Source organism: Rhinopithecus bieti, unplaced genomic scaffold, assembly GCF_001698545.2.
Source record: "Rhinopithecus bieti isolate Rb0 unplaced genomic scaffold, ASM169854v2 scaffold_33647, whole genome shotgun sequence".
In the NCBI taxonomy this organism is placed as follows: Eukaryota; Metazoa; Chordata; class Mammalia; order Primates; family Cercopithecidae; genus Rhinopithecus; species Rhinopithecus bieti.
In genome coordinates this window covers 247254-270326 of record NW_016814745.1, presented here as the reverse complement: position 1 = coordinate 270326, position 23073 = coordinate 247254, and the positions used below count along the sequence as shown (strand labels likewise).

The following is a 23073-nucleotide window of genomic DNA, read 5'->3' as shown; positions in this document are numbered from 1 at the left end:
TCACTATTAACCCTTTCCTCTCATTTTTCACAGACAGGTGGCCAATGAAAGCTATGTTACTTGTGACTCAGAGTAGCCCTGTCTTACAATGGGAGACAAAGAAAGGAGCAGAGAGGGGAGCAGGGCACCTCATCAGTACATCCCCAGTGGGCAAATAGTCTGTTTCGTTTCCCTTATTTTTGAGAAATAAGAAGGTTGGGAGAAGAACACAATGTTTCTCTTCCCAGAAGTGGCATTTAGAGATGTTTAGCACCCTTAAAGTACAATTCACAGGGTAGACTAAAATGTCTTAAGATTGATGCAAAATTTATAGTTTGAAATTCGATCACTGATGAGGGATGCCTGAGGCTATTGTGTCTAAGTAAATGTAGCTACTCTCTTTTTGTTCGATATTTGTTGAAGATGGAAAGGTAGAGGATTACACAAAGTTTCCCATACATATTTTTTATTTCTCCCATACCCTCAAAAGCTCCTTGCCTGTCAGAAGTATAAATGATTATGTGACACTTCTATATCCGCCCCCAGATAACCCAAACACAGGCTAGTTAGTTAATAATAAATATATGTAAGAATAATATTCTGGTTCACATGGAAACTAGACTGAGAGAGGCCATTTCATTTTGTCTGGCTTCCCAGAATGTGTCAGAGACAAAGTAGAGGTGAGAACCCAGGTTTCTTCAAAACCACCCTTTTTAACTTTGTTCTTAAGGGTGAAGGAATGGAAAATGAAGTAGGAAATAGGAAACAGTGGGGAAGATGTGAGTTAATAGTGAAATCAAAACCATGCTATGCATTGGCCTCTGATCTGACCCTGGTGAACATTTTCAGTCCATTCCAGCTGCATCCTAATGTTTCTCACCCCCCAAAATTATTTTACATGGGAAAATCTTTTGCAGAGAGATGCTAGCAGGAGTCTGCACCTGGCAGTCATATATTATGTACCTAATGAGTAAATGAAATGTTTAATAACTGTACTGTGAAAATGAAGCTTAAAACAGTAAATTCCGGCTGAGGCTGCTCATCTGCACCTGATACATACTGCTAGCCCATCTCAGAACTCCAGCCCATTTTTATTTTTTCCTTTTAGTGGGTCCTGCTGAGGAGATAACATTAAAACCAAAGCGATGCTCACTTAATTAGTTGTATATCAGTGTAAGAACATTTACTTAGCACATCAACAGCCAGCGTTCCACCAAAGGGTCGCCTGAAACTTCTCCAACATGCACCCTGGATAGGGGAAATTCTGCAGTGACTTCAGACTGAGCATTAGTAAATTTAAATTTTTCAATTAGCCATGGATCATTTAACCTCAGAAACGTAATACCACTTATTTTTAGTTAGAATATCTGTTTGAAATACAAAAGCAATAAAACCTTAATTGTTGGTGTAGCTTTTCACTAATAATTTTAAGAAAACAATGATAGAACATTTATTTTTTACAAAGCACTGGTTTAAAACTAAATTATTGCAATTTTCATAGCTAAAACTTAAAATTAAATTTCTTACATTTATAGACATAAAGAGCCCAAAATCCAAAGAAATTAGTCTATTAAGCCAAGGTCACAAAGCTAGGTCCTAGGCTAAAATGCTTCCTTAGTATCTGGATATTTATTTGAGCACTCATTAAATACTTGGAATTCATTGTATAGGTCACACACAGTTTACCCTCATTGAAAAAAAAATAATATAGATCAGCTTGGACTTCAGATTGGGAAACCCTTCATCTTTCAAGACCTGTATGCAAAATGAAAGGTGATTTTTCCAATTTCTCAGATCCCCAGTACTGATCCTCTTCTCACTAGCTCCCACCCAGCCTTGAGCACCTCCCTCTCCCAAAATGAGGTAGGTTTTTTTTTTTAATTACATTTTGAAAATCAATTTTCATATTTGGGAGAGATCCCAGAGGACCCTGACTCCAAAATTGAGATTATATTAACAGCTAGGAACCATGGAAGAGATTCTTTTAATTTTTCTTTTTCCTTTGATATATGTTTCTGATAGAGCTCATAGAAGTTTTATGAAAAGCATTCATATTTAGGCCAATTGTCAATGTTAAGTGTTGTTCTCCAAAGTGAATAAATAAATATGAAGCTTTCCCTATAGCTACAATCTAGATCTACCAACACAGAAAAAGTCATCAAAAATTCTATCATTTCTTAACATTAAAGAACAGCACTTTGATATCCTGAAGTAATATGTTTTCTGTGTGTGTGTGTGTGTGTTTTTTTTTTTTTTTTTCTAATTGCCATAATTTCCATTAGTTCTTGGGTAGGATGGTGGCTCTCTTCTAGTGAGTCAGAACACTGCCAGGCACATCAAAGGCTCTCATGCCTCAAGGCAGTCCATTATCAAGAAGGAGTCACCAAGAATTGGTGAGGCCAGGGTTGCATAAACAAAGTGGGCTTTAAACCTGGCTTCTGAAAACAGTGTAAAAACAAAAATCAGTTAGTCTCCCAGGAAGTGTGGCAATGCCCCATTTCAATGTCAAAGTAATTGAAATCTAAGAAGGCTTAATATGGAGGATTAGGACAAATGGTCTCCCAACAGTAGCAGTCAGTCCATTGGCAGGTGAGAGTCTGCAATATGGTGTCAAGTATCCTGTTTGGATTGGACCAAGCTCCAGGCCTCACTCACTAATCCACATGCCTGGTGACTATACTGCTTTGTCATTTCAACCATATTTCAACCATTTCAATCAGTCCATACCAGGAAACTGATTATTTTATATAAAAATGTTCATTTGGTTTAAATGGTGTAGAAGATGGATTGAGAATTTAGACTGGGAAGGTGACTGATCAGGTCTCAGGCACAAGGTGAAAGATTAAAGTTATGTCTCATAGCCCCATGAAAGAACAGGCACGCAGACCAGAAAATCAAGAAGGAAGCCATTTATGCTTGGTGAGCTATGAGTACTTAAGGAAAAAGCACTGCTTGGTGAGCTTGTAGGGACCCAGGTTTCACCAGTGCACAGGCTTGAAATATTGAACACCGAATCTACACAAATACAAATATCATATAGGGATGGAGTTATGCACAACCAAGAACATGGTGTCTGCCTTCCAACAAAGGATGTTTTCATGGAAATCTTGGTTTTAAAACATTTATTCTCCTTAACTAATGGGCAGTTTTGAGGCCACAGTTGCCTAATTAGTTGTTAATAAATCTCTCCTGGGAAATTTCCCTTATACTCTTTTCTTTAATTGCCCTTTCAGGGAAAGGAAAGAAAAATATTTAAGGCCATAGAGTGTCCCAGTCAAATCCTGCTGACAATGAACTCTAGGAGGCTGTTTAAATTCTTTGCCTCTACTAGAATTTTATTGAAATTAACTCTACCTTGATCTCCAGGGACCTCAGTATTCTCCTCAACGAAATAAAAGGAAGGTCATTTGATGAGCTCCAGGAACCCTTGAGGTACTGGCATTCTAAATTTCTGTGATTCTGTGAATAGTACTTGAGAAAAGGTAATCATCTGAGGTTTAAACACTCCGTGTGGTCTTTGAGCCGAGACAGTGTCTTCGATTCCTTTTGTGAGGCTCACCATGTCTTATACATTTGTTCAACACTCAGTACATTTGGAATGTATAACTCTTGCCTGGGCACTAGAGAAAATCAATTATTATAATGAACTTTCTAATGAGTTTGATTGATGGTACTCTTTAGTCATGTCCATGTCCTTTTGTAAAAATAGGAGTGTGGCTGATGCAGTATGATACACATAGGGCAATATACCTAAGTGTTTGGAATTCTGGGAAGAAAATACACCATAAGAACATTTCCATCAGGATAACCATAGGCTATGCCTAGAAATTCATTTCTCTGCATGTCAAACTGACAAAATTTGTGATGAAGTACATGTTATGGAATTATGTACAACAGTCTGGTATATTCTAAAAGAATCTTTACTTTTATGTTTCTTAGAACAGAACATGCACTAGCCCTACTTGAATTTCCTACATAATAAGCTATGCCAATGCCTTTCACTTTTTATTATAGACACCTATGTTAGAGTGAATTGATTTTCAAAATATGTTAAACATGCATTGCATGTGTTTGATTGCGTGTTAGATTATAAATTTTCAGAAGTAGCTGAGTTTCTTGAACATGTTTTTAAAACGAAAAATTTAAAATAAATAGGTTTCATGATTAAGGGAGTCTAGGTCAAAGATAAGTACAAGATACGTGAAAAAATATGTAGAGACAAATGTTCACTTTTAAGATGCAGTTGCTGTGTTAAACATGGGAAGGGATAAGAGCTAGCTTCTGGAAGGTACTAAGAGGAACAGCTTTGTAACAATAAAGCTATTACAAATTCAGGTTTAATCAGAACATTGCAAGCATTCTTGAAGGGCATACAAACATAATTCAGGCAACGCAATTCAAAATACGTGGTTGGGAGATACCTTCTCAAGGTTTATGCCTCTTTTTAAAGCTTTTAAACTTTGTGAATTATTTTTTAAACTTTATGCCTTCACTTAAATAATAACCTAAAATACCAACATGAATTTCACATGCTGGGTTATCTGGAAGACGATTTGATAGGAACTCCCTGCCAAGGATTTTAGTGGCTGACTTCCTATTTGGGTTTACAATTAACATGGCACCAGGAACACCATGGTTATAGTCAGAAGTTTAAAAAAAAAAAAAAATGGTGTGTGGGTGTGTGAGTAGAGGTAAACCATTCACATCCAGTGAAGACGACCTGACATTATAGTCCCTGTATGAATGAGGTCATACCTATTGTTGAGTTAGAAAATCTTCACAGAATTAGAATTTAAAAAAAAAAAAAAAAAAAAAAATCATATGGAACCAAAAGCCCCTACAGCCAAGACAATCCTAGGCAAAAAGAACAAAGTTGAAAGCGTCACGCTACCTGACTTCAAACTATATACTACAAGGCTACAGTAACCAAATCTGCATGGTACTGGTACCAAAACAGAGATATAGACCAATGGAACAGAACAGTGGCCTCAGAAATACCACCACACACCTACAACCATCTGATCTTTGACAAACCTGACAAAAACAAGTAATGGGGAAAAGATTTCCTATGTAATAAACGGTGTTGGGAAAACTGGCTAGCCATATGTAGAAAACTGAAAACGGAACCCTCCTTACACCTTATACAAAAATTAACTCAAGATGGATTAAAGACTTAAATGTAAGACCTAAAACCATACAAACCCTAGAAGAAAACATAGGCAATACCATTCAGGACACAGGCTTGGGCAAAGACTTCATAACTAAAACACCAAAAGCAATGATAACGAAAGCCAAAATTGACAAATGGGATCTAATTAAACTAAAGAGCTTCTTCACGGCAAAGAAACTATCATCAGAATAAACAGGCAACATACAGAATGGGAGAAAATGGTTGCAGTCTATCCATCTGACAAAGCACTAATATCCAGAATCTACCAAGAACTTAAATAAATTTACATGAAGAAAACACAAAACCCCTTCAAAAAGTGGGCAAAAGATATGAACAGGCACTTCTCAAAAGAAGACATTTATGCATCCAACAAATGTGAAAAAAAACTCATCATCACTGGTCATTAGAGGAATGCAAATCAAAACCACCACGAGATACCATCTCACACCAGTTAGAATGGTGATCATTAAAAAGGCAGGAAACAACAGATCCTGGAGAGGATGTGAAGAAATAGGAATGCTTTTACACTGTTAGTGGGAGTGTAAATTAGTTCAACCATTGTGGAAGACAATGTGATTCTTCAAGAATCTAGAATTAGAAATAACATTTGACCCAGCAATCCCATGATTGGGTATATGGTCAACAGATTATAAATCATTCTACTATAAAGACAAAAGCACACATGTACCATCTCACACCAGTTAGAATGGTGATCATTAAAAAGGCAGGAAACAACAGATCCTGGAGAGGATGTGAAGAAATAGGAATGCTTTTACACTGTTAGTGGGAGTGTAAATTAGTTCAACCATTGTGGAAGACAATGTGATTCTTCAAGAATCTAGAATTAGAAATAACATTTGACCCAGCAATCCCATGATTGGGTATATGGTCAACAGATTATAAATCATTCTACTATAAAGACAAAAGCACACATGTGTTTATTGTGACACTATTCACAATAGCAAAGACTTGGAACCAACCCAAATGTCCATCAATGACAGACTGGATAAAGAAAATGTGGCACATATATACCATGGAATACTATGCAGCTGTAAAAAAGGATGAGTTCATGTCCTTTGCAGGGACATGGATGACGCTGGAAACCATCATTCTCAGCAAGCTAACACAAGAACAGAAAATCAAACACCACATGTTCTCACTCATAAATGGGAGCTGAACAATGAGAACACATGGACACAGGGAGGAGAACATCACACACTGGGCCTGTCAGGGGACAGGAAGTTAGGAGAGGGATAGCATTAGGACAGCTATCTAATATAGATGATGGGTTGATGGGTGCAACAAACCACCATGGCACATGTATACCTATGTAACAAACCTATACATTCTGCACATGTACTCCAGAACTTAAAATATAATTTAAAAAGGGGGGGGGCAGGATAAAAGTATTAAATTTATATTAATAAAGAAAGAAATAGTAAAATTATGATTATCAGAGGCTGTGAGGTGAGAGGATTGAGGAGATGTTGGACAAATGGTACAAAATTTCAGTTAGAAAGGAGGAATAAGTTCAAGAAATTCATTGTATATTGTGGTGATTAGAGTTAGTAACTATATATTGTATACTTAGAAATTGCTAAGATTTGATTGAAAGTGTTCTCAACACAAAAAATAAGTATGTGAGGTAATACATATGTTAAATAGCTTGATTTAGCCATTCCATAATGTATATACATGTATCAAAACATTATGTTTTACACCATAAAATAAACTATTTTCCTTGTTGATTAAAATAAAGAAAACAAGTTGTTGAATAAATGAAAAAAAGAAGGAAAATGTTCATAATGAAAACTGGGCTTATATGACAAACCCAAAATGATTGTAACATAGCAACAGTATCATATGGCAATTTTGTTTAGCCCAACAATCTCATTTATCATATTAAATTAATGATTATAATCCAAATTGTACGATTTCATAGGGCCTTTCTGTTTAACCTTAAAGGTGGTTTTGTTTTATAGCATAGCATAAGAACTATAAGGTGTGATGTTTACAGCAAGTTTTATGTTTGTATGCATTTAAAAAATATTGGAATACAGTATTTTAAGTCAATGCTGGAGTTGATTATTTTGCTTTTCCCTTTAAATTACAAGACAGTTATGAGAAACAATGATTTAAAAAAAGGAGTTTTTATCCCCAGATTCATAGTCCTTGAACTAGATTTCATGTTCGTGTATATTGCTTCCTCAAAAATCCCATGTAATTGGATGGGCTACGTCAACAAGCTAGTGATCATCCTTCATTTGCTCCATGGAGTTAGACAGATGTTGGTGCGAACTCTTATACTGCCTGCCCATTTCTAAATGTGTGAACTTAGGCAAGTTTTTTACTTTTTCTTTATTTTGGCACCCCCATGTGTGAACCGAGAATACAAATACTTAGTAGGATTGTTTTGAAAATATTAATATATGATATTATAATAAAATGATTAATATTAAAAATAGCCCTCATTTGGTAACTATAATTGGCACCAAATAAGCTTCCTTGACATTTCACAGGCTCTGTACTGTGATGAACCACAGTCCAGAGCTCCCAGGCAACTTTTCACAGCGTGAATAGCCCTTTTTGAAAAAGTTACTAAGTATCAGCCACTTTAAATACATAATCTCATTTAATCCTAACAAATTACTAGTATCATTCCTATTTTACAGATGAAAAACAGGCCAAGACAGATTTACTTGACAAGAACTTGCACAGATCGGAATGCAGACTGGACTTACTGTGATATCCCAAATTCTCCCTCACCATGTTATTTTGTCCAAAATGAAACTAAAATCCTTGGCATGGATCTATACTTTTGTAGGCACTCAGAAGTATTATTTCCACTCTTAAGGAAACAATTCATGTTTCATTTCGCTTCTCATCAGAGGTACCATGAACAGAATATCATCCTCTTATGTTATCATAAGTTTTATATCACTTGAATTGCAGAGTTTTGATCCCTAAAGTTCAAGAGTGAAAAGTATAAATATGAAGAAATTTCATGTCAGGTCATGGTATGGGAAAAGATGCTTATGTCAAGATTTATCATTTCTAGTGACCAGCACCTAGCAGATTGCTAGTTTATTAGATTTATTTATTATTATTTTGTTTCCTTCCCAATGAACAAATGACTCCCATTTATCTGATTGTAGAGTAACCTCTGAGCTTTATTAGCTAGAATTTTGTTTTCTAAAGTGTAGTGCAAACAACTTTTTCTTGGCAAAATATAGGACCCCATTAGAACCATTAAGACTAAAATGTCATCTCTCTTGATAGAAGAGAAATGGGGCCACGGCCTTTTCATGGCTTTCTGTAATACCTTTTCTGCTGACCTCTTGGTTACAATGCTAAGAATGACACAACCCCTTAGTTATGTGAGATGTACTAGCTGATTCAATAAGCCTTTATAAAAGCTTTATTTTCAGCTATAGGGACGAGGTTGTATTAGTGCTACAAGCTAAGCAGAATTTATAAAGCAAATTTCAGTTCCCTCCAAAAAGGCAGCCCTTATGTATAATAGACAGAAATATCATCTATTAGATACTCAGCAGTGCCTCAAATGATTTTCATGAGCAATAGAATGTCTTTTATTGACAAAAGCCATACAGATTAGAACAGAATTACATCCTTTTTTGTTCCAAAATAGAATTAAAAATGATAGTCTATCAGGTTAGCCATGATGGATTTTATTTTATTCTAATGTCGTATGCTCATTTGTAGACCAGATCAACCAGCTCTTCTAACTCCACAAATCTTCCTTGGTTCTGCTATGCAACCTAGGGCTTATTTCAGTGATTTAGCACAGGGCTTTCGGCCCTAAGCAGAGACTGGCACCAAAGAAGCTTGCCTGACACTTTATAGGGTGTGATGAACAGTCCAGAGCTCCAAGGTAACTTTTCACAGCGTGATTTGGAATCTACTTGCAATTACATATGGCTAGTGAAGCTGCATCTGGAGAAGCCTAGTCAGAATTTGTCTTCCATGTAGTAGAAATAAAACGAGCCCACTCTTTGTGTCAGAATTCATCTTTACACTATAGAATGAGCAATAACCTAAAATCAATGCCAATCTCCTGGATATGGTGTATATACTTGAGAACGTGTTCTGCAGAATGTTTTCGACATTACTTTCATCACTGTGTTTTCTATTTCAGGGCCCACTCTTCCTAAGACCCATGTGAAAACAGCCTCCCTTGGGTTGGCTGGAAAGGCAAGATCCCCTTTGCTTCCTGTGTGTGTGCCAACAGCCCCTGAAGTGTCTGAGGAGAGCCACAAACCAACAGAGGATTCAGTCAATGTAAGGACATCTTTAAAATTCATGCTTCATCAAGGGACAGATTGACTGGTGCTGTGTAACAGGATCTAAACCAATGAGTACTGTCCATTCACCCCAGGCCACCCCAGGGCATTGTTGTTCTTATTGTTGTTTGTTCTTCTGTTTTCCTGCACTTAAATATGAAGAGGAAATAAAAGCTATGAAAAAAAATTATGTCAGAGACATAGTTATGTAAAAAGTTGATTCCTAAGGACAGTCTTAGAAATACGACCAGATGGCTACATAATGTGTGGTTTTACACACACACACACACACACACACACACACACACACACATATATATAATATATACATATACACATGGATATGTGTGTGTGTTTCTTTTCAATAGGAAGAAATACCTTAGCATTCTTGGAAATAANTTCTTCTTCTTTTTTTTTTTTTAAGAGGCAGGTTCTTGCTGTGTTCCCCAGGCTGGAGTGTAGTGGCTATTCACAGGCACAATTGTAGTACACTACAGCCCTGAACCTCTTAGCTCGAGCAGTTCTCCTGCCTCAATTTCCCAAACAGCTAAGACTACAGGTGCACATTACTACATCAACTTATACAGTTATTCTCTAGAACTAAAAACTATGGTGACAAAAAACTATATTATGAGGGTTTTTTTGAAATTGTATATGTTACTTCTGAGATCATAAAATACCCAAAAGTATAGATTTGTGAAGAAGAAAATATAAAATAAAAAATTGAAGGAGTTTAAGTAATATAAAAAGGAAATGACATATTTAGAAAATAAGAAGGGAAAGTTTATTAAAGACAGAAAAAGTTTTACTGAGAAAACAAGCTAAAAGGGTTCCAGTTAGAAAACTCAGAAGGAACATCAATGGAGAAGGGGAAAAAATCAGAATTTTAAGAAAAAACATTTATCCCAAAATGCACTATAAAGGAAATTCAAAAGATGTTGCCTAAAGACAACTATTTATAGTACACTTTAGTTGTTTCTGAATATAATTCAAGAGAAAACATTTAAAAGAAGCCCAAGGAATTAACATATCAGATTCTTGAAAAATCAAGGCACTAGAAGAGAAAAAAGATGAAAAGAGCAGATTAAAATTCTATTGTGTTATTACATTTGGACCTTTGTTAAGCATAAATTATGAAATGAGAATAATCTGCCACCCTTCCAACTAGCTTCTGTTTTTTCATGCATAAATGTAGTCTTCTGCAAAATTTGCAAACAATATATTGAAAAATAAATGTATAACAATATCAAGGAATAAGTAGGTCACATTTAATCAGTCCTCTCCTCTATAAGCAGTGCAACTACCAGGTTTTTAATAAAATTATACTTTCTTTTGATATCTGGTTGTTGTTAAAAACAAAGAACATTTCATTTGAGTGAAGAACAACACATTTTTCTTGACTTAATTTTTTTCAATACTACAAACCATAAAATATTTTAACTACATAGAGACCAAGGAAGCTGACTATGTGGATGTGTCTGTGAATGTTTTGGCAGATGAGTATTATATACTTAACATACTTTTCAAAGATTCAAATTTATAAAACTCTAATGTACTTTTGTCAGAAAATAGCTATTTGCTTCACTATCTGTTTAGGATCAAGGTTTGTGGCCACATCTCAAATAAAATCAAACTTCTAAGTTTACATGAAGTATCTCATCTCATAAGGAATAATGTCAGGCAGGCCCATTTTTACATTAAAGGTTGACTCGAAAGAATGGCAGCCAAAGGTATACTGTTAAAAGCAGTAAGAAACACATATTAAAGGAAATACAGAAACAGGGCAAATAATCGAGACCAGCATTTACCTATGAAAATATAATGTGTAATTTTAAATTGACTAGAAGGTACATTAAAAGATGCAAAAATAAACAGGTGAAGTTAATACCTTTTATCTAACCCAGTATTTCCAAAATATTATCATCTCAACATGCAATAAATATTTAAAATTGTCAGTAATATATTTTACTTTTTTTGCACTAACTTCCAAAACTGGTGCGTATTTTTTCATGTAAAAGACATTTCAATTTAGGCACATTTTAAGAATATAATAGTTACATGTGGCTAGTGGTTGCCATATTGTACAATGACATCTAGACACTTTGAGAACAATAACCAGACAAGGAAAACATTTTGGAAATGAGTTACCTAGTAATCCCCTTACTTCAACTTGTCTCATACATACACACACACACACACACACACACACACACACACGTAGTATGTATATAAACAGGCTTTTAGCCAAATTGGAAACTTTTCAGTCCCCTATTAAGCCCTGAAGGCTGGGTAATGTATGCCCAAATCATTCACTGACATGCTGAGAATTCTATAGGAAGCTCATACATTAATATCATACATTTTGAGCTGCTTTTTCAGTGGCTGGAGTAGCTATGTGCCTACCTCCCACCCATGCAAATTCTATCAGTGCTCTCTTGAGATCAAGGGTATTTATTTGGCGAGATTAGATATACATCTCTGACCATGGTACAGAGGAATGTGTTTTAGCCTATGCAGAGCAAGAAATCATGGCTCAGGCCTCATTGGCTCAATCACTTAATCAATGGAATGTGCTAGCCAAGAATAATAAGTAGAACATCTGTATAAGTCAAAACAAATAATATGTTCAAGAAAGGAAAAAAAGAAAACTAACATTTATTGAACACATACCACTGGGCAGCTGGTAAGTGCCCCTGACTTGCTGAACCCTCCTAACTCCTCAAAAGGCAAATTTGTTATTCTCATTTCACAAGTAAGGAGACAAATTCAAATAAAATGCACAAGTATATAAAAGGACTGGGGTTCAAATCAGTGTCATATCTTGTTTCCCCATCTGGCTGTCAAAACTACCTGGGAATTTTTCTTTCAATAAGGATGTCTAGGTTCTTCCCATACCTTCTGAAGCAGAATTCCTAAGCCTAGTGACCTGGTATTTGTGATAACTAATAATCCTATAACTTATTACATGATAAGTGACTTACAGTGAGTGATTTTACAGAGTGAATTAGTCACAGTTCATTAGGCATTCTGCAGTTCAACCTCTTCTTTTATCCACCATTTAAATTGTCCCAAAAAGGATTGACTCTGATTTGGGGCATGAATTTTGTTTCCACACACAAACTAAAGTCATAATCCCCAGAAGTTTCACTGGTCAAGGCAAAGCCCATTGAGTTCTCACATAAAAAAAAAAAAAAAAAAAAAAAAAAAAAAAAATTATCTATATCATGACACAGAGAAAAAATATTCTGTTCATATCTTGATGGGTCACCTAGTAAGAGGAACAAGAACTGATGTATTGAATATCCACCATATGCCAGACCCCATCATGGGCACTAAACATGTCGCAGGAGGCTCAGAATAGCCTATGAAATAGATGTCATTATCATTTTATAGATGAAGAAAACTATGTATCAGAGAGATGCACTCACTTGTCTAAGACCACACAGCTAATAATTGGAAGAACTTAATTTGAAACCAAATCTTTTTGACTCTGAAACCTCTTCCTTGTCACAGATGGAGATGGAGTGAGTGAAACAATATGCAATCTCTTACTATCCCTGTTTTATTACCAGCATCTTTATTCAATGAATATATTCTGAGGACAGCCCTGGCTGTGGTATTCTAGATCAGACTTGAGAAAACTAAGTGCCCCAACTAGCTGTGGCCCCAGGCTTCATAAAAGAAATGGATCAATATTTGGTACTAACTCTTCGCTCTCATTCTCTTTATAGGTGTATGAACAGGATGATCTGAGTGAACAAATGGCAAGTTTGGAAGGACTCATGAAGCAGCTTAATGCCATCACAGGCTCAGCCTTTTAACATGTATTTCTGAATGGATGAGGTGAATTTTCCAGGAACTTTGCAGCATACCAATTACTCATAAACAGCACACCTGTGTCCAAGAACTCTAACCAGTGTACAGGTGGTCACCCATCAGGACCACTCAGTTAAGGAAGATCCTGAAGCAGTTCAGAAGGAATAAGCATTCCTTCTTTCATAGGCATCAGGAATTGTCAAATGATGACTATGAGGTCCCTAAACAAAAGCAAAGATGCATTTTCACTGCAATGTCAAAGTTTAAGCTGCTAGAATAGTCCTGGGCCTTTGCCACTGCAGTGACCACACTGTCATAACTAATGCCTATGTTTTCCTTTGTCAAGGCCTGTTGTTTAATGTGTAGGTCTAGTCTTACAAAATGCAAGTGCATTATTTAAGCCTGTACCATGCCATGGCAAACCAGTGCAAACTCACTATTTTGTTTTCAACTTTCACATACAAAGCACCCATGGGAATCTCTCATGCCATAGCACCAAAGGATTGGATGTTTTCCTTACAGCACAAAAAGTAAAGAGTAAACAAACAAAAGGCAGAGAATGCTTATGTTTGTAACTCAGTCATTCATCTTGCACAAGTGGTGGATATTAGTGAGGGGCTAAAAATTCACCTATTTTGGCAAGTATTTGTAAATCCACCCTTGGTTAATATGTATGTCAGGAGTCCAGGAACATAAAAATCTGCAACTAGTAGCATTCTGCCAGCAGCAGTACATTTCCAGAAAGAGGATATAATATGCAATCTTCTCAGACATAGGGTAATTATATGCTTAAGCTTGTAATAGGACACTTTTCAATTTGGGTGGCTTTTGTGCCATACCACACTGTGATGCAATTTCAAAGCTTCACCAAGGCCATCTTCCTTAGGAGTTTGGCTAGTAGAATGCCCCATCCCTTCACCCCATCCCTCCCTGAGTTATCCTTGGCAACTAGCATTGGGTGAAATGGCCAGCGCCACATGTCATATGGTGCACTGGCCAATGTCGCTTGTCTTCTACTCCCATGGAAATGGCAGATTCCCTGAAAGCAGGCCCCGAGGAAGAGAAGGAATATAAAAGGTAACTTCTAACAGTATCTTCTCTTAAAGAATGCCAACTCTGCCTACAGACAGGGTCAGTGTTGGGAAGCATTGGCCACCAGACCCTTTTGTTAAGGGAATCTTTTACACCACAGCTGTGTCAGAGTCGGGGGACAGCAGAGGGGTAGGTGCCACCTGACACTTCTGACGCATAAATCCAGCAGATACTTTTCAAAGCAGCATCTTAAACTGTGGACTACAGTTTTAAACTTCTATTGCCATGTTTACCTATAGCTTGGAACTAGCTAAAATTAAGAACATTTTGTGTGCAGCCTTTCAGCTTCTGAATTTTCAGCTGCATTTGGAGTTAACCCCTGCTTATGTAGCTGAATGGCCGAAAGGGAGCTAGTTTGCATATTTATCGGTTAGGTGACTTGAGAACCCAATGAGAGAGTTTCAGCTGAATTATTCCTTTCAGCTCTGCCTTTGATTTCAAGCTTGAGTAGGTCATAATTTTAAAAGAGCATGGAAGGGATAGGATCTTTACAACCTAATAGCTCCTTTTATTAGGTGGGTAATTATATATGAATCCCTGAATAAAATATTTTGAGCAAAATGGCACTGTAACAGAAGTAATAATTCAGATTATTTTTTTACAGTTTTATGTCGGGAAGAAAATCTGATGTCAAAGAGAGGGCTGTTCAAATGGTTCATTAGAAAGTCCGGTCCATTTGCAAATTTGTTCCTTCAACAAGAGTGCTCATTCAATTTACTCAGATTTTCTGGAAGTCTTTCTGAAGAGCTATGTGATGTTATTCTATGGGACAGATTACTCTTATTTAACATCTGGGCACTTAGGTAGACAACCTTCTACTGACCTGGAATAAAGTGTTTCCTAACATAATATTGAATTATTCAGAAATAATCCCTTACTTCAAAAAAGAAAATATTCATTGGGCTAGCCCAACTTTCTCTAGGCCCTAAGAATTACTACCTCCCCTTTCTAATTCTAGCAAACATGGAACATTCTGTTTAGGTACTTGACCCCCATGAGGGTAATCCTGAGTGCTCAGTTTGGAATAGGTTGCACATCTCAGATTTTAGGGGTTGAGTCACACCTTCAATCTGTAGAATATAGATGATCAATTAAAAAAAAAAAAACTATCATTTTCACAAATTTCTAGATCGTTTAGGAAATGCAATTTTTAAAAATCCATTTAAAATATATGTTATTTGTCTTCAGTGGAAGTTACATTTCTGCTGCATGCTCTTGAAACTTTCTTCATTAAATAAATACAATGGTTTATCTTAGTAACTGACAATGCCAATAATAGCACCATGCATTTAATCTATAATACAATCAATTTAAACATCCTCAAAAAACTATAGTATCATTTACCTGGTAGTATTAATATACAATGATGTCACCACAACTTTTGTATAACTCTGTTCCCTTTACCCTCAAATGATTCATATATGTATACAATTTCCTGCCCAAGTTTTCAGGTAACTTATTAATTTCCCAGTCTACTGATCTCTTGACAAGAAGAAACCTGTGAATACTGCAAACTAGTCTCTGACTTCCTCCTACTGAGTCTAGTTCATGGTATCCAGGACTCTTTATGCTCATAAATCTGATTCCCATTGGGTGATACCTGACAGCTAACCAGCAGCTCTACCACCAGAACTCATTTCTCCCTGAAAAAGAAGAAAGTCATATTTGGCAGAGCATTCTCTGGTCTGCCCTGTAATGTGCTGAAATGTCAGGCAAGATCCTCTTCTTTAAAAAAAAAAAAAAAAAATGGTATTTTCTTTGTATTTCACCCTAATAAGAAAGCTATTTTCTTTCCTCTGCAGAAATTTCTGCATTTGTGAAACTTAGAAAAATTTAGATAGTTCAAATGTATAAAGAATATTTGGATTATGCTCTAGTCAAAAGTTAAATGTTTCGTACTGAATTATAGCCAATAAGAAACCAGTCATACTTGCCTCTTCGAATAACAGAGATACAAGCTTCTAGAATATTTAAATAATGAAACTTTACATTTGGGAATTATAAAATGCATACTCAATTGAACAATCTGAAAAAAATATCAAGTCAGTGATATAAGTGGAGATTTATTAAGGATTCCTGTTGGGCATATTCTTAGTTTCTTCAAAATAAGGATTATTCAAAATTAGGTGTGTATGTTCAGTCTCCTGCCTTGGTTCCAGCTACACAAGGAGAGCCATCCTGTGCTAGTGTGATGTTTCAGACAACATTCTGAAACTAAAATGTTTGGCACTTATTGGCTTTTCCAATAAAGAATCTCTTAAGTACAGATATTTCTGGAAGCTGTTGGTGTGTGTGCTTGAAGATGATTGCTGATACTTATCCACCCTTTGGGTACTTCTGTTGACTTTGTTTAAATGATCATCTTATGGTTGTCTCCAAATGTAATATGGTATCTCAGATACAGCAGCTGGACTGTAATTACAACAAAAGGTTACTTCTAAAGATAACATCTTACCATTTTAGATAAAATTGTGTCCCAGAATTCTGATGGTTTTGGAATGTCCATTTCTAGTCAATGAAAAAAGGAAAAATGGAAAAATTGTCTAGTTTCAGGTGTGTTTAAAGAAAACAAAATCATCTGAACTTTAAAATAGATGTGGAGCAGGGTTACCTTCCCTTTCACTCAGTTTACTTCATGCAACCACAGGCAGTCCTGTAGGCCAGAGGTTACTATCCTAGCCTGCTCATAACTATTTACAATACAGAGCCCACGACTTCCTGGAGATGCAGAAGCAATCATACACTCAAGTCTTCACCCTCTCTCTTTTTGTAAATCACATTCAAAGCAACATTTTACTCTTAATTTACATTTCTCTGGTGACTTTCAGAAATCACTTTAGTATTGTACAGAAAAGCTTTTGAGTCCAGTGTTTAAAATTAAATTGAATACTTTGGAAAATCATAGATAGGTGTTTTGTATGATAATCCATTCCAATGCAAAATATGTGTACCCATGCCTCAATGTATCTTGCTATCTAAATACCTGTTGCCAAAAAGAATCGATTTGGGGAAAAAAATGCCTATTTCCTGGTCAGTGAGGTTATGTAAAAGACAAAGTACCACACCCGTATCAGCAAATGAATATTACTACTGATCTGGACTCTTTGTTGCCACTATTGCATAACGTTCACCTGGCAGACTTCCAGTTGCACTCTCTGAAGGACTTTTTTCTCTTGCTCTCACTAGAGAGCCTTTATACATTGTCATCCTATGATTTTTGTTGGTAGAAGAGCAAGAGCAAAACTCTGCAAGATTTAATAAACACAGAGGCATGGGCCAAGGGATCTCACTGTGTGCTGAACGTGTATTTTCAGATGCAAGAAAGGAATGTTGGAGAGGAGGAGAAATGCTGTTTTTTATTATTGTAGGGTAAATCTGACAATTCTGAACTTTGTGAATTGTCAGCTTGTTTGGGGGAAGGGTGGGTGGGTATGGGATGTACTTTTATAAGTAATATTTAATTTATTATTTAGAGTGGCTTCTTTTGGATAATTTATGATAAAAAGGGAGATCTGGTTGGGATCTAGATACGGCTGTTAAAGCTGCAGTGTTCCATATCTCAGAGGGACCACTTTGGAAATGAATTGTCCATTGCTGAGTATGAAGAGATGTCTAGTCCAGGCAAAGCCTTCACTGAAGTTCCATCATCACCACCTTCTCCCTTTTTAGGGTCATTCAAAGAAGATAACACCAAACAAATAATTCTGAAGCATTTTGCAGATCAGTGCTACTCATTCAAAGGGCTTTGCAACTCAAACAGATTGTTAGTGTGCTAGTGATAAGTTTATTTGGTAGAAATGGGTATACTACAGCTTTAACTAGCCTTAGTGAGAAAAGAAATTTTTTGTTGTTGCAAAACACCTTTTTTAACAAAAAGGTATTTTGAGCCTACAAAAAGTTTCTTTAAACTGTCAGATTCTAGCATTGTTAACCAAATTAGACTAGTGATTGCAATATTTAAGTGTAAATCTTGTTCTATGAGGAAGGAAACTTGCTTACAGTTTAAAACAATGACTGTTTCTACACATGATCTTGTATACTACTACACAAGGAAAAGGGGGTTTTGTAATCACTGTAGAACAGTCTCATATTCATTTTTTATAGAAATGTTATTCCAATGGTGCATTTTTTGTTTAATAAATAAAGTTTTGATACAAAGTTCTTTCTTCATGTTATTTATAGTAAATGTTGTACCACACACACAACCACAACCTTGCCTGTCTGTGTCCTTAGGATTCATTCTCTTAGTCCATTGGTGTTGCTGTAAAGGAATACCTGAGCTGAGTAACTTAATAAAGAGAAGAGGTTTAATTAGCTCATGGTTCTGGCAGGCTGTACAAGAAGCATGGTGCCATCATCTGTTCCTGGTGAGGCCTCAGGAGGCTTTCACTTATGGTGGAAAGGAAAGGGAAATCCACATGTGCAGAGATTGCATGGCAAGAGAGGAAGCAAGAGAGAGAAGCAGGAGGTGCCAGACTCTTTTAAGCAACCAGTTCCCTTTGGAACTAATAGAATAAGAACTAACTCATTACCATGTGGACTGCACCATGCCATTCATGAGGAATTTACCTCCATGACCCAGAGCCCTCCCATTAGGCCCCACCTTCAACACTGGGGATCAAATTTCACCATGAAATCTGGAGGGGTCAGATATCAAAACCATAGCATAAATATTACCTTTTATTAAAAGCTGTGGTAGGAGCTGTCAGTTCTCTGCCTCATCCTCAAGTAAGTTATAATAACAACTTAATTCTCAGTAAGTTATTTTAAAGCAAATAAACCCTTATGCCATTTTCATGTACACTCCCAGTGTGCTTTCACTCCAGTCCATAACCATGTCTCTTTAGAGAGTTTCCCCAGACTGCTAGAACCTGTCTTTGCCTACATGCATGGGAGAACTGGAAATGTCTGATTAGACCTTTCAAATAGTACCCCCTTTGCCCTGATGACAACAATTTTGAGTTGTAACCCAATTTATCTCCAGAGTACCCTTATAGGGTTGAGCCAAAGTGACTATGGGCCTATTTCTTCACAATAGTACACTGGAATAGTGTACCCTTGCTTGGATTGCCTCCCTTCTCTTTTGTCTTGCCCCTTCTCCTAATGGTTTCTCCTGGGAGCACTTCACAGTAAATCACTTTCATACAACTCTTCATGGCAAGGTCTGTTTCTAGGGAATTCACTCAAGGCAAGATCCTTCTAGCTGTGATCCAGTTTCAACATGCAAACAACAAATGAATAAAATACTCTCTTCATCATCCAGATATTTCATTCTCATAGTGTCAGCAGCAGAATATGGGGGTCACATATGTGTTGAACATTATGTAGCTACAAATATTGAAAGATTAAATTTGGCCTGTGTATTAGGGTCCTCTAGAGAGACAGAACCAATAGTGTGTGTGTATATATGTGTATACACACATATATACAATTGGTATATATATATATTTCGTTTTGCACTATATAGTGCACCTATATATGCATATGCATATATGTATATTGGTTTGCACTATAGATATAGTACATGCATATACACTATATATAGTGCAAACTGAAATATATATGTACCAATAGTATATATGTGTGTATACATATATATGCATATATATGCATGCAACACTGGATATATATATATGCATATATATATAGATATATGCGTGCAAAACTGGAACCCAGAAAGATTGACATTGTCTCTCTCATAGAAATTTTCATTATTGATTACTGATTTGTTTCATTTATGTTTAAAGGCATATGTCTAATTCTTTTTCTTAAATTTCTTGTATGTTTTTCCAATAAATGTAATTCTTAAAAGTTTTCCCTAATCTTCATTCTATCATTTCTTTTCATATATGTAATACATATATATATGAAGTAATATATAATATATAAATATTTTATCTAAATATATATATATTTATATATACTCATATATATGAGACTTTATTAAGTATTAACCTACAGGATCACAAGGTCTCACAACAGGCTGTCTGCAAGCTTGAGGAGTAAAGAGAGCCAGTCCGAGTCTCAAAACTGAAGAACCTGGAGTCCAGTGTTCGAGGACAGGAAGTGTCCAGCGCCAGAGAAAGATGTAGCCTAGGAGGCTAGGCCAGTCTCTTCTTTTCACGTTTGTTTTTCTTCCTGCTTTATATTCACTGGAAGCTGATTAGATTGTGCCCACCAGATTAAGGGTAGATCTGCCTTCCTCAGCTCACTGACTCAGATGTTAATCTCTTTTGGCAACACCCACACAGACACACCCAGGATTAACACTTTGTACCCTTCCATCCAATCAAGTTGACTCTTAGTATTAACTATCACAACACATATTGATAAAAGTTTTATTAACTCTTTTGGGAAAGCAGAAAACTACTCAGTAAATTATTATTTTAAAGGAATGCAGCACAGATGACAAGATAGTTGGAAACTTTGAAGTTCATCTAGCCCTTCCCATTTTCTTCAATTCATTATCCTCCCATAGAGAAGGAAAAAGTGTATTTAAAGATCTTAAAAGATGTGGCTAGATTCCAACCCCTGTTCAGTTTCAGTGGGAATGTAAACTGGTGGCAGTCACTGTGGAAAACAGTATGACAGTTCCTTAAAAAATTAAACGTAGATTACCACAGAATCCAATAATTCCACTTTTGTTCATATGCCCAAAAGAATTGAAAGCAGAGACTCAGATATTCAACCACCTATGTTCATAAGAGCATTATTTACAATAGCCAAAAGATGGAAGCAATCAAATTGTCCATAGACAAATTAGTGGATAAACAAAATGTGGCATAATCATACAATGGAATATTCTTTAGCCTTATAAGGAAACACTGTCATACGCAACAGCATGGATAAACCTTGGAGACATTATGCTTAGCAAAATAAGACAGTCACAAAAAGACAAATACTACATGATTCAATTTATATGAGGAATCTAGAAAAGTCAAATTCACAGAGATGGAAAAGAGAATGGGGGTTATCAGGGACCAGGGGTTGGGAGCAAGAGTAATCGTTTAATGCATATATCATTTCAGTTTTGGAAGATGAATAAAGTTCTAGAGATGGATGGTGGTAATCATAGCATAAAAATATGAATGTACATCATTGCTACTGAAGTATACACTTAAAAATGGTTAAAATTGTAAATTTTACATTATGTATAGTTTACCACAATTTTTTAAAATCTCCATATAAGACTATTCCAGCACCATCTTCTATAAATACTGATATTTCCTCTGGTTTCAGAACTATAAATATGTAACGGCAAACATATTAAAGGGGAGTGATATGCAAGAAATAGAAGCAGCACATATACCACAGTCTACTTTATGTCAGATATATATTACACTATTATATTCAATTTATGTAATCAACCTAGAAAGGAATGTTGTGCTGTCACAATAGGCTATCAGATAATTATCTGCATGGGAAACTGGCTATTTGAAAAAAAAATATTGGATAAATTTCCGTAGTCTGGCCTAGTGAGAAGAAGGTTAAGAGAGAAACTTAACTACTCTCTTCATTGCAAATATTTTATGGGAAGGATTTTAGAGAAGTTGAAGAATAAGATTCTCTCTTACCTCAAATACTCTATGATATTATAATGAATATATAGATAGGAAGATGTATTAATATGCATGTAGTGAACCTAGTAGGTCTAAAAGAAAATGGGGAATCAAAGAGGCCTACCCAAAACTGGAACCCAGAAAGATTGACATTGTCTTTCACAGAAATTTTCATTATTGATTACTGATTTGTTTCATTTATGTTGACATGTTTTAAAGGCGTATGTATTTTTTTTCTTAAATTTCTTGTATGTTTTCCAATAAATATAATTCTTAAAAATTTCCCCTAATCTCCATCCTATCATTTCTTTTCATATATGTAATACATATATATGAAGTAATATATAATATATAAATATTTTCTCTAAACATTTTTTGCATTTTCTCAGTTTGAGCATCTAAATTATGGCTTCGACTTTTATAAAGTTAAATGTGCTTTTACTGCTCCCAGTAATGATTTCAATTCTCCTATTATATTTTTAATTTATTTGCAATTCTTCCTTTTCTTACTCATTCTTTTCATTTCATAATGTTGTCTTTTTTTGCCTATGTTATTATTTATTTATTAACTTTCAGTTTTGTTTCATGGAGATAATATTTCTTCATAAGTATAAAAAAATGTCAAATAGTTTTCTATGAAAGAATCTCCTGGTTTTATAAAATAATTATTTTCTAAACCTACTATGACTCATTACCTTAGCCTATTATGTTTATTTCAGTTTGAAGTATTTTAATCTATTCATTTACTTGCCAATGACAGAAGATCTCTTCAGATCAATGAGTGCCAAGCTCCTGTGCAACTGGATTGCCCTCGGCCCATTATACCACCCCTATGTTCTGTGACTTCTGATTCACAGCCAGACAGCCACTTACACACAGATCCCGGAAAGTTTCCAGTATCTCACTGGCTTTCATCTAGTATAACTCTGCTGAACCTACAGAAGGTCTTTCCTTTGCTCTCCGTGGTGTTCTGATTTGCAAGTGAATTATTTTAGAAGAAGCAAACCTCAAGAATTCAGAAATGCTACATCTCTTCCTTTCTCTTTCGACCTACAAGGTTGTAAAGATGGGAAATGTGCCTAAGATGATTAGTTCCCTTCCTACTTCTGTTTAGTTCTATTCTGACAGTTTATAATAACCAAACAAATGGGGAGAC

At 35.8% G+C, this 23073-nt stretch overlaps 1 protein-coding gene across 1 annotated transcript in view; it reads left to right on the top strand.

Moving 5' to 3' along the window:
* LOC108515206 (netrin receptor DCC) overlaps nt 1–18520 on the top strand; it is a 222517-nt gene extending 203997 nt beyond the window's left edge. The window contains exons 15-16 of the mRNA XM_017851901.1: nt 9306–9448; nt 13182–18520. Coding sequence (XP_017707390.1) covers nt 9306–9448; nt 13182–13271 — 233 coding nt within the window. The 3' untranslated portion in view covers nt 13272–18520. The remainder of the gene's footprint in view (nt 1–9305; nt 9449–13181) is intronic.
* The last annotated feature ends 4553 nt before the right edge of the window (nt 18521–23073 follow it).